The sequence below is a fragment of the Pseudomyrmex gracilis genome, unplaced genomic scaffold, assembly GCF_002006095.1.
Source record: "Pseudomyrmex gracilis isolate BER0280 unplaced genomic scaffold, ASM200609v1 scaffold_249, whole genome shotgun sequence".
Classification (NCBI taxonomy): domain Eukaryota; kingdom Metazoa; phylum Arthropoda; class Insecta; order Hymenoptera; family Formicidae; genus Pseudomyrmex; species Pseudomyrmex gracilis.
In genome coordinates this window covers 26932-46419 of record NW_018020833.1, presented here as the reverse complement: position 1 = coordinate 46419, position 19488 = coordinate 26932, and the positions used below count along the sequence as shown (strand labels likewise).

Sequence of the window (19488 nt, the reverse complement as noted above, 5' to 3'; positions counted from 1 at the left end):
TGTATATTACGATAGATTTTGTTGTTCGTTTATACTTGATCTTGTTCACAACAACACGGCACGGTTTGTCGATATATATATATATATATACATGTAATCTCACATATGTTGATTTTCGCCATCAAATAATTGTAAATTACTCGATTCAATTGTTGATCTTTCTCACACGATGAAAACAATAACGTTCAATAACTACGTCATTCTTTTGACAGAATGTATATATAGCCAGAGATTGAATAGTAATTTTGTTTGCAGATTGTATATCGCATTAAGCTCTGTTTTTCCCTTTCTAGGTAATAACATGAAAAAATGCCGCGCCAGGTATGGATTAGAGCAGCAAAACCAGTGGTGCAAACCCTGCAGGTACGTGTTCAGAGCTTTCTTTTTTTTTTTTGACTTTGGTATTTATTAACAAAATAATCGTCTGTCAATCCACGCGTATGATTTTTCACGACTCGCGTGTAAATACATGCTAATAAATCTTACGAAAGTTTGTGACCTGGAAATGTCACGTTCGATAACCATCAAAATTGTATTTGTTTCTAAATAAAGTCAAAATAGAGATAAAACACATTTCAGGAAGAACAAAATTCTGTCAGTATCAATCTGCGAAAGAAATCGCGAAATGGTTTTTTTGCGCGAGACAATAATTGTTTTAACATTTTGACAAAGATTTAATGATTTTTTCAACATTCCATGGCAATGAAACAGACGCGAGAGAGTAATTGTAATAAATAAATATTGTTTCGATGTTTGAGAATATATAAAAGCGATTGGATAATAGTGCTTGAAAATTGTGCAAATAAATCTAGATCGCGTGCTGAGAATTTCTTCAAGATCGCTCGCGGCATATACCGGTCACGATTTGTAATATCCTCGACGCTCGCTGGTCTCGTGTCGGTCTCGGACCGCCGTTCCGTCATCCACATGTTATAGTGGAACTGGAAAAAGAGAAGATGCCAATAAATGGTACATCTCGTTGAGCGTGCACACGTATATATCTTTCTGATGCGACGCAAAACACCGTAGCAGATTTGTCTCGTGTCACACAAGTGACTCGCGTTCGCGGTGTATCCCTGAAAATGCTTGCTTCCTGTCGAATCTGCAAGAGCGTATATAGCGAACAGAACGAGGAAAGAAACAGAGAAATGAGAGTGCAGTGCAAAACTGTGTGTGACCGTGTGTCAGAAAATGTGTCTTCCAAAAAAAAAAAAAAAAAAAAAAAAAACCAGAAAAGAATGAGAGAAGGGGTGAACGACCGAGAGCCTTCCTTTACTCGCGAAGGACGCGACGCCGTAGAGCGTCCGACTGTACTTGGCTTGTAAATATCGGTTTTTTTTAGATGCACATTCTTGTAGTTTGCCGCGATATCACGAGCCACCCACGTTCTTTTCTTTTTGTTTTTCTTTGTTTTTAGCGCCGATTATTCACACTTTTGTCCCGCTGTCACGGTGCAAATAGCCCAAATGCCCCAACTCCCGGGTTAATAAATCTCATGGACCTCATTAAAGGGGCGAGGACGAGAATCCCATCGACGGTTCTGTTTCCCACGTTTTTTACGCTTGTTTCTTTTTTCTTATAAAAAGAGAAGAGACTATATTACGCGACTAAGTCCCGTTTCGGAAACAAACGTTAGTTCGGCGCGAAAAATCACGCCAGAATCTCTGAAAAACAAACTCTCTCATCGACCGCGTGCATGGGAATGAATTAGAAAGAGTATCCAATTCGTGTCGTGAAGCGTGTAAAATTTATTTATTCTATGCGATTGTTTCACTCTTCTGGCTTATGTTAGTTCTATCAAAATCGATACTGCTAAAAAAAGAAAAAAAAACAAAAAGAGAAAAAACATGATCCTCGCTCTGGGATACATCGGAAGCACTTAGTTTGTTGCATTTGAATTTAGTTGATTGCACTCTCTGTCTCTTTCTTGCATTTTAATGCACGTGAAATTTACACTGCCGCCTGTGTGAGCCGTTATTATTGTGTCTTCGATTGTAACGTACGATTGTCGCGAACACTCGTGAGAAGTCATAGTTATAGAGAATTATACGAGACGTGTGCGATAGAACGCAGAGTGTAATCACGAGCAATTACGGCGCTATCAGGTGCACGCTGAAATAATTTCCGAAGCATATCGCGTTAATGCAGATATATTTGGGAGACATATTTTCTGATCGATATTATAATAATTGCCGTCACTATTATATATATATATTAAATTTGCCGTCTTTCTTCGTTCCACTTACGAGATCCAAGTTTATTTCAGTGTGGCCGGCAACACTGTGTGTGACTATCTGCTCAATAAATTATTGCACTTTTTCGCTGTCAGAAACGCCTTTTTTAAAATATATATACATATACACACACAAATATATATACGTACTTGGACAAGTATATATACATATTTGGACAAGATCGCTTTTATTTTAAAAATATATGTCAAGAATGTGACACTCGGTAGCTATTATTTCTCGTCCTCCTTTTGAAAAAAACCGAACGAGAAAGAGACAATTAAATATTTTGAATTAACACTGTATTCAAACTTCTTAAAACTTGCTGCGAGTGTTGCTGGAAACAGAACAAAAGATAGTCGCGCGAGTGTTGTTGAGGCTTTCAATTTCGTCTCCGCGATAAAAAATTCGGGAAATGACAATTTTAAAGAAAACACACATTCGCGGACTCCGCGGCAAGACACACGTGCGTGTGGGTGACGACACGATATGGTACGAGATTGAGGTGGGATTAAGTCGACGATATGTCTTAAGCGAAAGAGCGCCCCTTTAATGGCTGGTGGTTGGTTTTGGCAGCCCAGTGGAGCATGGAGCGGGGATGGGCATCCACGCGAGCATAATCCATCACGGTGTGGGAAGTAGTGCGGGGGCAGGAGTCGGGGCTGGAGGTGGTGGAGGGACGGTGGGGACAACCGCCGCCCCGCCAAACACCAACACTGCCTCCAATGCCTCCTCGCCTCAGCAAGAACCCACTTATGTTAATCTCTAGTCAAGCCTATCGCCTCCCTTCTACTGCAACACTTCTTCTTAAACAGTGGTCAGTCCCGACTTAAAAAAACCTACGGACCCCCGTCGGTCCTCGCTATGGCCGGCCAGCCGCTCGAGGGAGAAAGAAAGAGAGAGAGAGAGAGAAAGAAGAGAGAGAAAGAGAGAGTAAGAGAAAGAAAGAGAGATATCTCGAAAGATTTCGCTGTATCTAGTTTGATATCTGTGACAACTAGATACAAAAATCTTTCTCAAGAAACCTGACAATGAAATTGGCAACTTGCGTTAGATATCGTCGTGCGAAAGAAAGGAGAGCGAAGGCGCCATAGTGAGCGGCACGACGGTGACCCGTGATGCTCGCATTGTTTCTCATTGTTGTGGCTCTTTACAGCTTATTATTGTTATTTATTTACCCTCTCATTTAGTTGGAATTTACTCAGTGTTGCCCTTAGCATGGCTGGTCTGTGTAATAATTATATATATATATATATATTATATATTTCATACATATATGTGTGTTATATACATATATATATAAAATATGTATACATGTAACATGTTATTTTTTTTTTCTCCGATTTCGGAACGTTTGACACATAGAAGGTTTTTTATACATTCTAATCTCTTGGCATGGCAGTTCTCGTACGATTAAGACCAGATTATTATATTGTGTTCAGTTTTTCTTTTTTTTCGTTTTTTACTTTTAATGTGTAATTATTATTATTTTTTTTTTATTTTTCATAAAATAACGTGTTTTTACATATACATACATATAGTGCAAATAATCACTTAATGCACTGTTCCTTGAAAAAGAATTGCGTTGATTGACCGTATAGAATGGAATTGAAATTAATGCTATAATTTAAAAAAAAAACAAACAAACAAAATTTTGCACATTCTTGTGTGTTAGCTCAAGTCTCGGATTGCATTGTAAGAAACCGCGATAACAAAACATCTGTAGGCTTTATTCACATTATAGATACAGTCATTCATCACTGAATCTCTCGCACACAGAAAAAAAAAGTACTACTACTTTTATGAGGTGATATGTGTAAAATTTCTGCAAGACATTTATCAGCAATAATTGTATTAGATGAAGAGGAGGAAGAAGAATTGCCAGCTAACCGTAAGAAGAAAACCGAGTTATGCTTTGCTCGAATTGTGATGACCGAAAAATAAAGAAACAAAAAACAAAACCTGGAACATTTTGTAATTAGTAAAGTAAGAAACTTTTATCATTTTTTTAGATGTTTTTCTCATCTTTTAGATATAAAGATGGTAAAATAAGAGAAGATGGTAAAATAATAATTTTCAAAATATACATCGCGCAAAGTTTCATAAAGAAAACACAACATTTCGACAGAAGTAATTTTCTCAGGATAAACAAAATTGATTTAACGCATTTTTGCGACGATACGACATAAATATTTGTTTGAACGAGCTATGTGGAGATATTCACACTATCGGTTAGATCCGGCGTAATGATCCGATCTCATTACGGTCAAATATTCTTTTCGAAGATCTTGATTGGATGGATATCAAGACACCATATAAACAGTAACGTGAAAGGTTCTGCTTCTTCATTGAAGAATATTTGAGGTTTGCGACCGATTCCCATAGTGTGAATAAAGCCTTATAGAAAATTTACTGTTTCTCTATTTAGATGAAGAAAAATTAAAAGAAAGGAGTTGTCTCTTTTCAATATCGTGAATTCTTACGAAAGAAAGTAAGATTTTTCACAAACGAACTTCTTCTGATGATAACAAAAATCATTCATTTTGACAATTATCGATTGTTACCACGTACAAAAGAATATTGCAATCCAGCATGAGACTTTCGAATGCCGTCCGTTGTCGCGTAATCAAAAAAGTAATTTTAACTCCCGTAAGTTTTGTGTAACGCTTTGTGATCTCTCCAAGTGTGGCTGCGAGTTAATCTACGAAACTAACTGAAGCTGAAAGATAAATAATGAGAGCCAATGGCAGAGCGGCAAAATGATTTTGACTGCGAAGCAGTTTTCGGATGAGGTCGGACGGGCTCACTTTTGAAAATTGTGCAGTAGTGCCTCTCTTCCTCTTCGTCATCCGGAATCTATTACTTGATTTATATACATTCCACCATTGACGCGCGACCGCAAGCTTCACTTCTTATATACACTTTTTTAATTGATCGCAATCATTCCAAGTTCCACGTAACATACCGGTGATTTATATATTTTAGCGCGTCTCGTTAATTAGTCGTATTTTATCACGAATCGATATCGCGAAGAGAACGTTAAGTAAAGAAAGAGAAAATATACGCGGCGCGATTAACATATATCGGATCATCTTCTCGATCATCTCGATGTGAACAACGATTTCGTAGATGCCTGTCTGGCATTTAAATTAAGTTTTGTTTCGTTTTTCACGTATAAATTTCTTACATACACGTTATATGCTTGTTAAGAACTCTTGAGCATGGCATTTGCGAGCGAGTGATCAATATCAAGCAACAGAAGCATCGCCAGGTGCACAAAAATTTGTCATCCACTTGGGCGATTGATCGGAATATACGACACTTAACTCTAATCCATAAAGAGAGAGAGAAAAAAGGAAAAGTTGGTGCATCTGACTTTGCAGTGAGATGACGAGTAATCGCATGTTTTTTTAGTTAGTAACAATTATTCTAGATGTAACATTCTTTTCACGGTTATCATTACGCATTTCCATTGGTGAGAATTATCATTGAAAGAGATTTAAGACAAAAAGATATACTTTGTATAAAAACTTAAAACTCAAAAGTTAAGCAACATCTTCTCAAAATAATTTATTGTTATAAATTGCTGAGTTTCTGCCAACTTTCTACTGTTTTGCATTTACTGAATAATCTCACAGGTGGAAATAGCTGTTGTTTACACCACTATATTGTGCTCTCAACATGATCGAGCGCAATGCTAATCGTTCCCTGTCGTTATTTACAGACGTAAGAAGAAATGTATCAGATACATGGGGGAGGGAGGAGACGGCGACGGCGAAGCCGACGGTGAACCCGAGGATGACCACTCGGATCCACTAGGCAGCGTGGGTGAGGCAGGTACTCCCGAGGAAGACGAATCCCTGAGTAGTCCCGGTGGTCTGTCCGCGTTGTCTAGTCTGGCAAGCCCTTCGTTGGTCCTACCATCGCCTTCGAGCCTGGCTAGTCCGTGTCCGTGTCCATTGACGCCTCCGGTGCCACCTCCGCCTTTGCCAAACGTTAGCCAGCTGCCGCACAATCAGCAGCCGGTCACGACGACGATAACGACGGCGGCGGCGGCGGCAACGACGACGCAACAGCAACCAACCCCACCGCCTCACCGCAACCCCGTCGGCACGAATCCTCATGACATCAACAATCCGCTCAGCGTGAACCAATTGACTGGACAGTGTATAAAGAGCGAGCCTGCACCAGGCCCTTCCAATCCGGCGATCAGTGTTACGTAGCCCCGGCCGGACTCACGTGACTGGACAATTATTGCTCGTGGTGTCGTCTACGTGGGGTCCATTTACGTATGCACGCGACAAGGAGGCTGGATGAGAAATCACTTGTTACAAGGACGAAAACAAACAGATCGAGATTACTATCTGGAAAAATATCGCTTTTGTCGAACTTTGTGTCTCATGGTTTCAGTTCGATTCGAGAGATACCAGGTAGGGGATTCGAAAAGAAGGTATTGTACTTTCAAACCATCTGAGAATAGTGCGATGGTCTTCTTGACGGTTTGACTCGGGTTATTTGTCACGATGAAGGTTCAATGGTGGAGAATTTAAACGGTATTATTAACAAAAGTCAGGTTCGAAGAAGAATCATCGATCGCCGCATTGCCGTCATTTGTGAATACGACGTCGCCTTCGATCGTTCTCTCCTGACACTGCGTCTAGCCTCGCTTTGTCCGAAGCAGAGAGTGTTTAAAGATCGGAAGTAACAATCGAAGTAGACGTTAGTACACACGTGGTAACGAACAGACAGAAACAAAAACAGTACGATACGGAAAATATACTCAGGACCAAGTGTCTGGCTGTAGTCACTCGCTCAGCAGGAGGAAAAATGTAAGCGAGATACAAGCAAAAACTTGCGTATGCTTACATAAGTGCATATGAAATAGGAATAGGTAGAGGAAGTGTGCATATCCGATAATGATGTGACAGCAAGCTCGTTGTGGGTGCGCGTGACGCAGCTTGTAGTCCTTGTTACGTTGTGATGCCAATGACTGAGAAGGTCATGTTCCTGTGCCAGATACTATATTCTAGAAAAGTAATTTTATCGCGGACGCAAGTAAACTAGGGAGCGTAATGTTGAAGGAGAGCCACAAAACAAAAACAAACAAAAAAAAAAAAACAGAACAAAACGGAAGCCGGGTGCGCGCGCGATGCGTCTTTTTGTCACGAGTTTATTCGATTTTATCTCGTGTAGGTATCAAAGTATCACCTATCTCTTCTGTACGTAATTTGTTATTTTTTTAAAAGTCTATACACAGTGCGATTAATTAGCGTGTAAGAACTTTTATTCTATTGAGTCCTTGTTCACTCTATACTCACGTAGTTTTTTCTTTTCTTCTTTTTTTTTATATATATATATATATATACATTTCTGGTAGGATCATTATATGCGTATTGAATTTCTGAACTCTATGATAAAATATATGATCGACTTGTAGATCGTTCGAAAATCGTCATTCCTCGATTCTCGTGAATCGAAGGACAATTGTGGCCGTCAAATCACAAATTCGCTCTTTCGACAGAACGAAGACAATAAGTGCGATAAGGTAAAATAACCACAGTCAAGATAATTATTTCAGTAATAAATCGCTTCTCGCAAATCAGTAGTAGATTTCTTGTATTTATTTGACTTTATTTGTTTTGTTGTCGGAAAACGAACAATTCTTAACAAGACAAATTAAATCAAGAAATTTAAAAAATTCTAAACTAAGAAATAATTACGGTCATCCGAGCCGATCGCAGGATGTTGTGCGGAAAAAATATATATATGCAAAATAATATATATATATACAATATATATATATACAAATATATATATGCATATATATATATATACGTAGTTTTCCGCACAACATCCTGCGATCGGCTCGGATGACCGTAATTATTTCTTAGTTTAGTAACTTATCGAGCTTCAATAAGCTTTATTTGTTAAAAAATTCATTTTATTAATGTATGTGTAATACACGCAATTGTGAATTGCAGCAAATTACATATAATTAATTAAAGTTAATTACATTAAAATAAAACTTTATAAATATAATTTTTGAAAAATTAAATATTTGAAAGCAAGCTCGTTGCTGAATGATTTATTATTGGGACATTTATCTTGAGAAGAAAAAGAGAGAAAAGACTCTCAAGTGTCGAAAGACGCGAACTCGAGCTTCCATGCAAATATTGAGACGAGCTTTAGTAGATCGTTCACCTGTTCAGCATAAAAAAAAAAAAACATTGTGAAAATTATGATTCGTCTTGTAACATTAATTTGTTCTCTTTAGTATATTTCTAATTGGTTGTTTTAGAAAATATTATTTTTATTTCCTCATTCTCTTTGAACTGTATACGTGCTGTCACGTGACGTCTGCTGAATGTATTACGATGTCTGATAAATGTGTGTAACGGTTACAGAATTCGCTCTACTTATTGTTAATATCAATTCGTAATCCGTGTTTGCACATCTCAGATGTCATTGGAGGAATTTACGTTCCTCTGTTCTAAATTGTATAATAGAATATTTGTGTTATTGAAAAACAATACGCAACAAAGCGGTTATCGGAATTTAGAAAGCAAATTTGTAATGTTTTTTTTTTTTTAAAGCGTTTTGTAGTATTTTGATTAGTGTTCCTCTCTTTTTTTTTCTTTTTATTATTAACGGTGACATGCGCAGTCAGTTTTATTGTTACGTGCAAATGATGATGTTACGCAGACACTTTTATCGACGATTCTGCATTTTATTTCATACATATTTTAGTACTTTTATTTTAAAGCTGGGAATAAGTAGTATTTTGTTGATACAATTTTTTTTCGAAGTAAACACTTACTACTGTATTCCCCTTTTTGTTTCTTGCGACGCTCTATTTCAAAGATGGTTCGGAAAGTGATGGATTTATTAGAGGATTTTGTGCTTACGATTTTTTCTTTGCGTACGAGATAAACAATCGCATGTTCAATCTACAGCATGAACAAATACAGAATGCGAAATTCTGTGAAAATTTCCCGATGTTTTATTTATAATATATATATTACACATAATATGTATCGTACATATATTGAAAATACTTCTTTGTAAGATATTTATTACTATATATTCCCATACAGAGACATAACGTTTAAAATTCTATGATGACATGAACCTCCTCTGATGGAGGTTTGAATGTTCCGTGTCGGTAGAACGCGTATGCAACTGTTAAGCTGAAAAAACTTCTCTCGTAACTTCTCTAAAAAATCCATCACGACAATAGAGACACATTCATTCAAATAAAACAGAAATTGTACGATAAAAGATTGGCCTGTAAAGCTATCTAGTGTTTCACTTACCTCACCATTATTATTGATTTTTGACGTCACCATTTAAGACGCGTTAAGGTCGAACCTTCTTATTGTCATCACGCCGCCGATATAAGTCTTTGGGGGAAAGGAAACAACATTATCTCTATTGTCACCCTATCTCCTTCATTCCTACTCTTTGACAATATTTGACGTTCACAGCGCTTGCGTAGAAGTGAAACGCGCGTTTGATTCACTTTGCGCAATGTGTTGTAATTAAATAGCGATTGGTGTGGAGGAATAGCGCGGGAAAAAAAAAAATTGACAAAAATGTGAGATTACCGACGATGACAGTAGGAAGTCGCGACAAAAAACGGAGTGTTGACAATAGGAAGGAAGAGGGGGAAGTTCGACTGCAATTAATTTTCGAATGTTTTTACTATTTTTTTTTTTTTTTTTTTTTTTTATCAATTTGATATTAACAAAATAGAATTGTATAAGAATCGCGTGCGCCACTTGCACGCGTAATTTTAAGCATACCGAGGATACGTTCGCTTTTGAGCTCTCGCGCGCTTTGAGCGACAGCAGCCTATCTTTGTTCGAAAGAAGCAACAAAGACGGACTGTCTCGCTCAAAACGCGTAAAGCATCCGAAGCGAACGCACTCAGAATGTGTAATTTGACATTCTGTTGTTTTAAGCGATCGGCTTTATTTTTGTTATAACGCGACATATTTTCCGGTGCAATTTTACCGTAATATTTTTTATTACCATGTTATCGTATATTGCAAAAACAAGAAAAGCGCAATGAGAAATCCTATTATGGTTATTCTGTGAGCGTTCGTTTAGGGAACAATTTTTCTTTTGTACATAAAATAAATATGTTCTTTATACATATAAGGTGCATTTGTTGCGACGCATGGGAAAGTGCAATGGTGGTGCCAACGAGAGAGTGCGTGCGTGCGTGCGTGCGCGCGTGCATGCGTGCATGCATATGTGCGAGAGAATAAAAGAAAAAAAGAGAGAGAGACAGAGAGAGAGAGAGAGAGAGAGAGTGCGTTGTGTGTTCGAGATTGAAAGCATTGAGTACTGCTACACTGAGAGAAAAAAAAATGATTGCAGTAGCTCTTCTTCTCTTTGTTTAATACACACCAAATCTCATTAACACAACTTCCGGATTATCAGAAATTAATTAATGAAGAAGAACGTAAAGAAGATGGTACGAACGAGGACATGTCCTTCTGCTGTATTTGGGCACAATTAATACTTACCGTTTGTTCCGTAGCAAAACATGTTTCTCTCAGTGTGCGTGCGAAATGAAAGTAGACGTGCGAGTGTGCGAAAGGAATCTTTTCCCTTCTCTTCCTTCCACACATTTTACTCACCGTTTTCTTTTTTTTTTTTCCTTTTTTTTTTCATTCAATCTGTACGGTGTCTATTATACAGCGCGCACGACAAAGGCAGCTGTAGAAAACGCGACGCTGAATATAGCAGCAAACTAAACGTGCCATAAACAATATCATGCCAATCTTAGCGATAATGCATATTGTTTCTTTTTTTTTTTTTTACAATATGATTTCTTTAATCTCTCATTCTGTCAGTCGTAGAAAATGGTCCTGATAACACAAGTTTGCCCCCTCTCCTTCTCCTTTCCTCGTTACATAACTCCCCTCCCCCTTTCTCGTCTTCTTCGTTTGTCGATCGAACTCGTTAAACAGACTGAAAACAGCATTTAAGTACGACCCCTTCCTGCGAACGTAACGTCTAAGTCTCATTTTGATCTCGCTCTTACCGAATAATCTATGTGTTATTAAATTGCAAATATAAGTGAGAAGATATACGCGTTTGCCAAGTACTCATTTTCTCAAGACTGAGGAAAGAGAAACGTGGACTTCTGCGAGTACAGGAACGTTCGATCGAGGAACCGAAGTACCTACTTAGTGACAAATTACGGGGCAAGGACGACCAGCGATGTCTCACGAAGGAGACGAGCGCAAAATGAAAAAAAATCGAGGCGACGACGGCGGACCAACACTATCATCACCGGTTTATACTGACAGATGTAACCATTAAGAGAAAACAAGACTCGCAAAAAAAAGTCATACGGTGTTTGATTATTGTATGCGTGCGTGTATGCAATGATGATGGTTGTTGTTGCGCGAGGAAGGTGACGCGAGCGGAAACAGTCTTTCCCGCAATGGACAATCAGGCGCGAAGAAGAAGAATGAAATTTCTTAAGATGACTTTTCCGCAGGGATGTATATGTGACCCGCTCGCGTCTCCACTACCTCTCTTTTCACTTTGCTAGGAACGAAACCAAGCGTTGCGATGTTTAGGAAATACGAAGAATACCATATATTAGGGAAAGGAAAAAAAAAGAGATGTGTGGACTTTTAGGACACAGAACGCGATCCTTGCGGCGGGCAAACTCACTCGATACGGCCTATAGTCCGCTCGAGAGTCACTCGCAAATCTGCAAGTCATAGAAGACACCCCCCCCTCGCTGGTAATGAGGGTGTTGGCCGACGGCTCCGTTTGAGCCGACAAGATGGATTCCGAAGCTCGTGTCTCGCTTCAAAGGAGTGGTTGTACTATATTGTAAAGTATCAATCGACAGTTCTCAACTGCGTTGTACAGTGTTTTCTAAGTATCTAGGTTGATAGTATGTAATTGAAAGAAAAAAAGGAACATTGTATTTACATTAATAAGTGATCTGTATCAAATTCATTCTTCGTATAGCCTGTACTCTTACTCATGTAGATGCTAAAAGTAATTTGTGTCATAAAGAAAACTTATAAATAAAATTAGCACTCTTTGAGAACGTTGTCGACCAAGTGTATGACTTCTTTTTCCTCTTTCATTCATTTTCTTTAAGCTCTTTTTTCGTAAGAGTGACGATAATGATAATAACATCAAGTTTCACTTGAAAATGTAAACCGTTGTGATTGTCATTAAAATTGCGATATTAAAAATTTAGATATTTTTTTTTAATTAGATGTTTTTTCAATTGATGGTAAAAATATCTTATTTAATTTACTAGAGCACAAGAAAAAGAGAATGATACGCGTTATTGATTGCATTTAGACAAGCAACTACTTGCATCCGAAAAGAAATGCAGATTCAATACGTTAACCGCGTTCAGAGTGTACACATTCGGTCGCCTAAGATTGCAATTGGCCACGAAGATCTTGGCCATTCTCGCAACACTATCGCATTTGAACATGCAAGCAGCACCATCGAAGGTAGGTCTGCCCCGATCGTTTCGCGAACACGGATCAAACATGTAAAATTTGCCGTAGTGCTGCATCACGGCCACCGCCATATTGGTGGTGTGAAGTATTCCGGTGCAATTCCTGCGGAAGAACATGTTGAGCGACTCGATCAGGTCAAAGGAATTTAATATACCCGCTGTCGTGTGATTGTGAACGTGAATAGTGGCCTTGACGTCGCCTACGATGAAGACAGTCAACAGTTCGCTGGGCGAGAGGTTTCTGGCACCCGGTCGCGCGACTTTAGCGCTGTCCGAGTGCAACAAATCTCCGTATTTGAGCACAGCGTCTATTATTTCAGGTGTCCACTTGGACGGCACGTGTAGCAGCCCCACCACAACGGCAACCGCCGCGATCGCTGTGCTTTGCAAACCGCGGGTCTTCAGGTCGAAAACGCGATGATTCATGTGCACGGTGCCGCGCAAAACGCTGATCTCTTCATCCACGATATTGTATTTGTGCAACGGTTCCACGTCAAATGTGGCGATTGTTCTCGGAATGACAGTCGAAATGGGTGAGGCGATAGGATCATAGTACGATTGGAAACCAACCGGACACGGCAAGGGTTCTATTATGACGGTACTTATGATCACTCGGCAAATCTGAAAACTTCCGTGTTTCTCTTCTGGATCAATGCTCGCCAAGATAACGTCATAAAGTGGTTCTATACAGGCAAACCACATAACGCAAGAAGTTCCGTTAGAATCCGGTAAACCCTGATCGTTTTTAGCTCTGGGGTCGTACATGAAGTAAACCCCGAGATCTTTCCAGATGGCTATCATAGTGCGATCGACGAGCAAAATACCGGCGCGATTATTCTGGAAAAATCTCTGCAGACCGTCCGCGAGTAAGATTGCAGAAGGTGGCGATCTTGGTGTTTCCTCTTCGCGCTCTTTTCCTTTCTCCTGTTCCGGTTTATCACGAGGCGTTGTCGTTACCAAACCGCTCACAGTGTTGGGCTCGATATCAGAGGTCAGAATAGTGACACCTTAAGAGAAATATAGTTTTATATATTTTTTATCTTTTATATTTCACTTGTTGCTTTAAGATTTTTTCTGGCGCTTTTTTTCTTATTATTCAGAATAAATCTAAATAATAATCAAAAGAACGAAAGAAATACACATACCCACGCAGAATATCCTGATGATATCCTTCGGTTTCAATCTCGATGTGGTTGGTCTAATCTTGTTTGTTTCCTGATGAACGCCAATGCCGATTGCTAGAATCTCGTCCATGGTTTTTCTCGTCCAGGTGACTGGACTCTTTACTACTGACATACCGAGTGCGACGACGCAATTCGCCGCAGTCTGACGGCCCCGCAGCGCTTCGGGAAAAATGTTGTCGCTCTGATGATAATTGCCGCGCAGAATCGCTCGCGCCTCGCCCTGCAGCTTTTTGTAAGCGTTCAACGGAGGCAAGTTCGCCGGCCGAACCGCTGGACTCGGATCGAATTTCCACGGCGGCAATTTGCTCGTGTCCATTACGTCGATTGCGGTGATCTGATAGTCGCCTCCTCTTCCAAAATGACGCAGAAAATATTCCGCAAGCAGACCCGTGTCTCGGAATCTGAACAGCCGCGGTACCGTTGATGTAGCCTCTTCCATAATGACGATCCAATTGGGTATCAAAGCATAGTACGCGTTGTCGGCTTTCCATATTGCTGCGTTGTTATTTCGCTGCGCAGTCAGCGCGCCAGCATCGTATTTTTCGAAAAACTTGTCGATTCCGCTACGTAGATCTTGAATCTTAGGCGATTTCCCGTTCAAACTACCCGCTTGAACGCAGTCCTTGAGCGTCAGACTGATACGTCGTGTAGACAGAAAGAACTCATTGATGATCTCGTTCACCAACGGTACCAAATTCGAGCCGAGTCGCTCGACGCATTTCGAGTGCAGCTTGTCACCGGTTATTATAACTTCGTCAAGAACGGACGACGTCCAATATTTTGGTTGGTATACCTTAAGTAATTCATTTTTTTATTGTTAATACATTTATATGTACACGCAATCATTTCTTTTATTAACTTGATTTTCTCTTGTAAACAAAAGAAGTCAAATAAAATCAGATAAAAAATCGGTTTTAATGTAAATAAAAAAAGAAAGCATCTCTTGATGTAAGAAAGAGAAAAAAACCTTAGAAAAAACGACGGCCATCACCGCGATGGCCGCACTTTGATTGCCCCGATTTATTTCGTCGAATCTCTTGTCCGTCATACTGACGTTGCCGTCAATGTTCCAGACGCCATCGACAAGTTTCGGAAAATGATGCCATAGATCCTCTCCGGAAGTGGTTTTTTTAATTCGCTGAGCTTCTTCCACTCGCGTTTCATATACATTTTCGAGTGTAACGGCATCGATAACGAAATCGGTATCCGGTCCGATTTCTCTAAGAACATCGGCCAATGAGGAGACGTTAGTAAACCACATCACCGCTGCAGCTCTGTCTTTATCCGCGGTGTCACCATGAGCATCTCTGCCTCTGGGATTCATCGTAAAGTACACATCACCCTCCTTCCAAATCGGCACCATCACATTACCCTGACGGAACACTCCCATCGAATTCCCTTCAAAGAACTGTTCGAGCAATCTCGTCATTTCTGTTGTTTGCCCACCGCCAGATTCTTCTTCGAGGCTAACCATCAATCGATTGACACCTATTGTAACGTCCTCCGCGATCTCCGATGGGAGAAGATAATTTCTGGGCGATTCCTCTTCAGTCTCCGCTTCCGGTAGATTCATCAGGTTAGCGTTAGTGAGTTTGTCGCCGATCTTCAGAATATCGTCCACAAGATCGCGAGACCACAGATGAGGATCGTACAGTTTGCTCATGGCCAAGGTCGTCAAAGCGTTGGCAGCTTGTTGCTTATCTCTTGTCTGCCATTTGAAGGCCGTTTCGTTACCCTGAGTGATGGAACCGAGAAGTAAAGCGCCGTTGTCGCCCAAACGGGAGTAGTTGTTCAATTCCGGCATGATCGGTATTTGTTTGTCCGCCTCGATCTCTTCTTCCGTCATCGTCGTGCCGACGGTAACGCTCTTTAGCTCGTGTATCGTGAAATCGTTTCCGTATTCGTCATCTCGTCCGGCATTCTTCTCGATGAGATATGCCAAAGTTGAAAGATCCGAAATGCGCACTACGCAGGCGAAGTTCTCTTCGTCTATCTCGGCCGGCAATTCGCCCAATTCATCTCGAGGATTTGGATCGAAATAATAGTAGAATGTCTGCTTTTTTCTATCTTTGTCTTTGACCTCTTCTTCCACTTTCCACACCGCCACTGCGAGTCTCTTTGCTTCGACTATTCCATATTGCTTGTTCTCGAAGAACTGACGCAATCCCTTCTCCAAGTTGGGCAGCTCGGAATCTTCCGGCGCCGTTAGATTCCCAACAATCGCCGCTTCTTCGAGATCAACGGTCACCTTTCGATTTTTGAAGTACAATTTTTTCTTCAAGTGTTGAACAAGAAACGATCTTTCTTCGACTTCTTCCTCAATTTCGGCAGGTTTGCACCAGTTGTAATAAGCGTCGCCTTCCGTCACTGCCTCGTCGACAGTTTCACGGTTCCACTTCTCCGGTGGTGTTTCCCACGCGCTCACCAATCCCACCAACGACATGGCGAGACTCTGACGACCTTGGTTCTCCTCTTCGAACAACTCGTTGACGTTCGAGATGCCACCTTGCAACACCCACGTTTTACCTGGCGCACCAGGCTGAAATTCGTTCCAAGGTCGAATGCCGGGCACGTCGTCCACGATTGTGACGGATCTGATGACAAACCGATCGTTCTTCCGCGCCGGATCAATATTTTTCAGAAACAACGCGACCATCGAGTCCACGTCCGGAAATCCAATTACGCAGCAGTATCCCGCCTCCTTATCTTTCCGTTCGACTTCCTCTCTGTTCCTTTTTGCATCCTCTTCCCTGACTCTGACACCGGCGGCGTTGCAAGGTCGAGGATCGAACAAATAATAACAATCGTTCTCGCTCCAAATCGCCACCGCCATTGAAGACGTCTCGAGCACGCCCTGCTCGTTCACCAAGAAGAATTCCTCTAACGCCTGTTTCAAATTCAGTATCGACGGCATCTTGGAACTGATCGTGCCGGTTACGGTGACTATGTCAACGTCCACCAGTAACTTGAGATCTTCCATCTGGATCCTCGCGTCGTTAAAATCGGCAGCCGTCAACGTTGTTATCGCCGGTTTATCGGACTTGACATCGGTGTAAAACGAATCGCCCAGCATCAGAATCTCGTCCAGTTTCGTTCTTATCCAGGTTTTCACCGGATGCGCCCTCCTCATGGCGATGGCCATCAAGCAGTTCGCCACGTTCTGAGCGCCCTTGCCCTTGTACACATCGCTGCCCTCGTGAGTTGTGCCATGAAGAATCGCTATCTTGCCAGTTAACTCTTTGAACGTTGGCGGCACATTCGCGCGCATGGCGTCGTAGGAATATCCGGTGTCGAAACCGTTTCGATCTACTAGCGGCTCCGTGGCGAAGCGATGATCGATATTGTAATTGGAGATGGTGATGGACAGCGGTTCCTTCCGCATTCTCACAGCGGATGCGCGTAGCTTCTCGTCCCTGGGAACCGGCTTAGTGCAGTCGATTTTGTAGCTGTCGTCGTCGTCGTCGTCGTCATCCGCTACATTAATTGATCGCAACACGCTTCTTTCAACTACCGGTGGACCGGCGACATCGAGACGATCGACGAAGCCACGACCGACCTATATTTTATGTTTATATGTACTTCTATTGTGTTTGCTTAGTCTGTTTTCTTGCAAACATACATTGAAAATTAAAACAGAAAATATATATTACTACCATTATTATTATTTTTACCTCCGTCACGCGTAATACGGTGACTTTGTCGATGCAGTACCGAGAGTCGTAGCGCCGGTCCAGATTCTCCAAGAAATGGGTGCGCAGATCGTTCACGCACTTGAATCTCATCAAACACGCTGTACCGTCTGGACAACGCAGGCCGGTTTCGTTACACGACGCAGGATCGTAATACAGAAAAGCGTCGGGAGACGATTGACGCCACACAGCGATGGAACTACCCTGAGCGGTAATCACCCCGGAATCGTTGTCTCGTAAAAACTTCTTCAGACCCTCGGCAAAGTCCGAGCAGCCAATCGACTCGCTGAAAAGATTGCCGCGGATACCGCTGTCTTCGATTCCGACCAGCACCTTGTAAAAGCCGACGTAGAACTCATTGTGAACGAGACCTGTCTTCATGTACGTCCCGTCGTCTTTTATACGATTCTTAATCGCGCTCAAACGGAACAGCTTGTCTCCGTATTCGAGCACTTGATCAACGTGATTACGCGTCCACTCCTTCGGCTGAAACAAGCGACCGTAAACGATAGCAACTACCGAGCACGGTGCCGCTTGCCGTCCTCGACTTCTGTATTTGAATCGAAGATCGCTCATCGCGCAAGAGCCACAAAGGATGAACGAATTCGGCGTGAGAACCCGGAAGCGATGCCATCGCTTTCCAAAATCAGCGCGAGATGCAATCTCTCGTTTTTCATCGGTTTGCCGCGTCGCGTCACTCTTCCCTTGAGCATCGCTCAACTCGTTTTGGAACTTTAGAGATTTGCCTTTTGACATTTCGTTAGATCGCACTTACTCAGCCCATGGTAAAAATCACTCTCATCTCCAGAAAAAGAGCAGTTGACAAAAATTATTTTTACTTCTGTTTTTTTCTACCGATATTTTAAATTACAAAAAGTACTGAGAGACACGTAGAATTTTGTCACGCGACATTGCTTCACTTGTAAATTTCTAGGACTGGTTGTGAGATGTTGTGAAAAATTTAATGAGAAATTTATAACAAAGATCTGAAATTTGCGACAACTGTCAGAAGATTTGTTTGAAAGTTGAAACAAAACATATCGATTGAATGCACCGAAATAAATATAGTCTCCGTCATGATTTCAACTAAAACCCCATAACAAAACTAACCGCACTGTACAGTATCGCGTGTTTTGCTTGCCACTATACGATTTTATCACACATCAATATTACTATACTGTCAAAAGATATGAGAATTTTATAATCGAATGCATTAATGATGCTCTGCGCAAACATACAAATTTCGCATATTCAATGACTCTTTTCGTCTTTCCTAAGTAATAAAACAGCTGATTGTGTATAAATACTGTTTTTGTACGTACGATTGTGTTTTATGCAACACAAAAAACAACGCGCAAAGAAACCATTCCTGCATCCGGACATACAAACAATTGGACTAAAGTAATACCTAAAACTTTATTACATCAAAAGTATGAAAAACGTAATAAATATTATAAATACAAGAAGTATATGTATAAAGTAAAGCGCTTGAATACACAAAACTTGCTCTTTATTATAATAATATAGATATTTTCTTATACGTTAGATGAGAGAAATAACCATAAAGACTTTGTTTTTTTTTTTTATACATATATATATGCAACAACACATAAAGTAACAAAATCAAGTTGCGTAATGTTTTTTTTTTTTTTTTTTTGTAAGCAGTGTGCTCGTGAAATATGATACACGAAGCAACTACGTGTGTGTACTGCCAACAATATTGCAATACATTGTTTAACAGTAACAAAATTTTTTGATTGAAGCTTTCACGCAATGACAAAAGCTTTCTTTCGCTATTGTTTTCTTATTTACAATGCATATGTATGTACACATATATGTATATATTTATTTATATAATATATATATATATATAT

General features: G+C 40.5%; 2 protein-coding genes across 2 annotated transcripts in view; one reads left to right on the top strand and one right to left on the bottom strand.

The window, feature by feature from the left end:
* Positions 1 to 7972, top strand: part of LOC109859232 (protein pangolin, isoforms A/H/I/S) — a 166020-nt gene extending 158048 nt beyond the window's left edge. Inside the window, exons 11-12 of the mRNA XM_020437255.1 lie at positions 294 to 363; positions 5956 to 7972. Coding sequence (XP_020292844.1) covers positions 294 to 363; positions 5956 to 6454 — 569 coding nt within the window. The 3' untranslated portion in view covers positions 6455 to 7972. The remainder of the gene's footprint in view (positions 1 to 293; positions 364 to 5955) is intronic.
* A 1963-nt stretch (positions 7973 to 9935) lies between these two features.
* Positions 9936 to 18971, bottom strand: LOC109859234. The gene is made up of 4 exons (XM_020437256.1): positions 17597 to 18971; positions 14893 to 17481; positions 13887 to 14718; positions 9936 to 13748 (listed from the first exon to the last, which is right to left on the bottom strand). Exons 1-4 carry the CDS (start codon positions 18368 to 18370, stop codon positions 12559 to 12561), a joined length of 5385 nt encoding a protein of 1794 aa, XP_020292845.1. The 5' UTR covers positions 18371 to 18971; the 3' UTR covers positions 9936 to 12558.
* Positions 18972 to 19488: the final 517 nt, after the last annotated feature.

Bases quoted from the DNA above. Each gene is read 5' to 3' on its own strand.
- LOC109859234 (XM_020437256.1), bottom strand. From the start codon at position 18,370: ATGTCAAAAGGCAAATCTCTAAAGTTCCAAAACGAGTTGAGCGATGCT. The intron at 17,482-17,596 runs GTAAAAATAATA...CATAAAATATAG, and splicing joins CCGTATTACGCGTGACGGAG to GTCGGTCGTGGCTTCGTCGA. The intron at 13,749-13,886 runs GTATGTGTATTT...ATTTCTCTTAAG, and splicing joins CATCAGGATATTCTGCGTGG to GTGTCACTATTCTGACCTCT.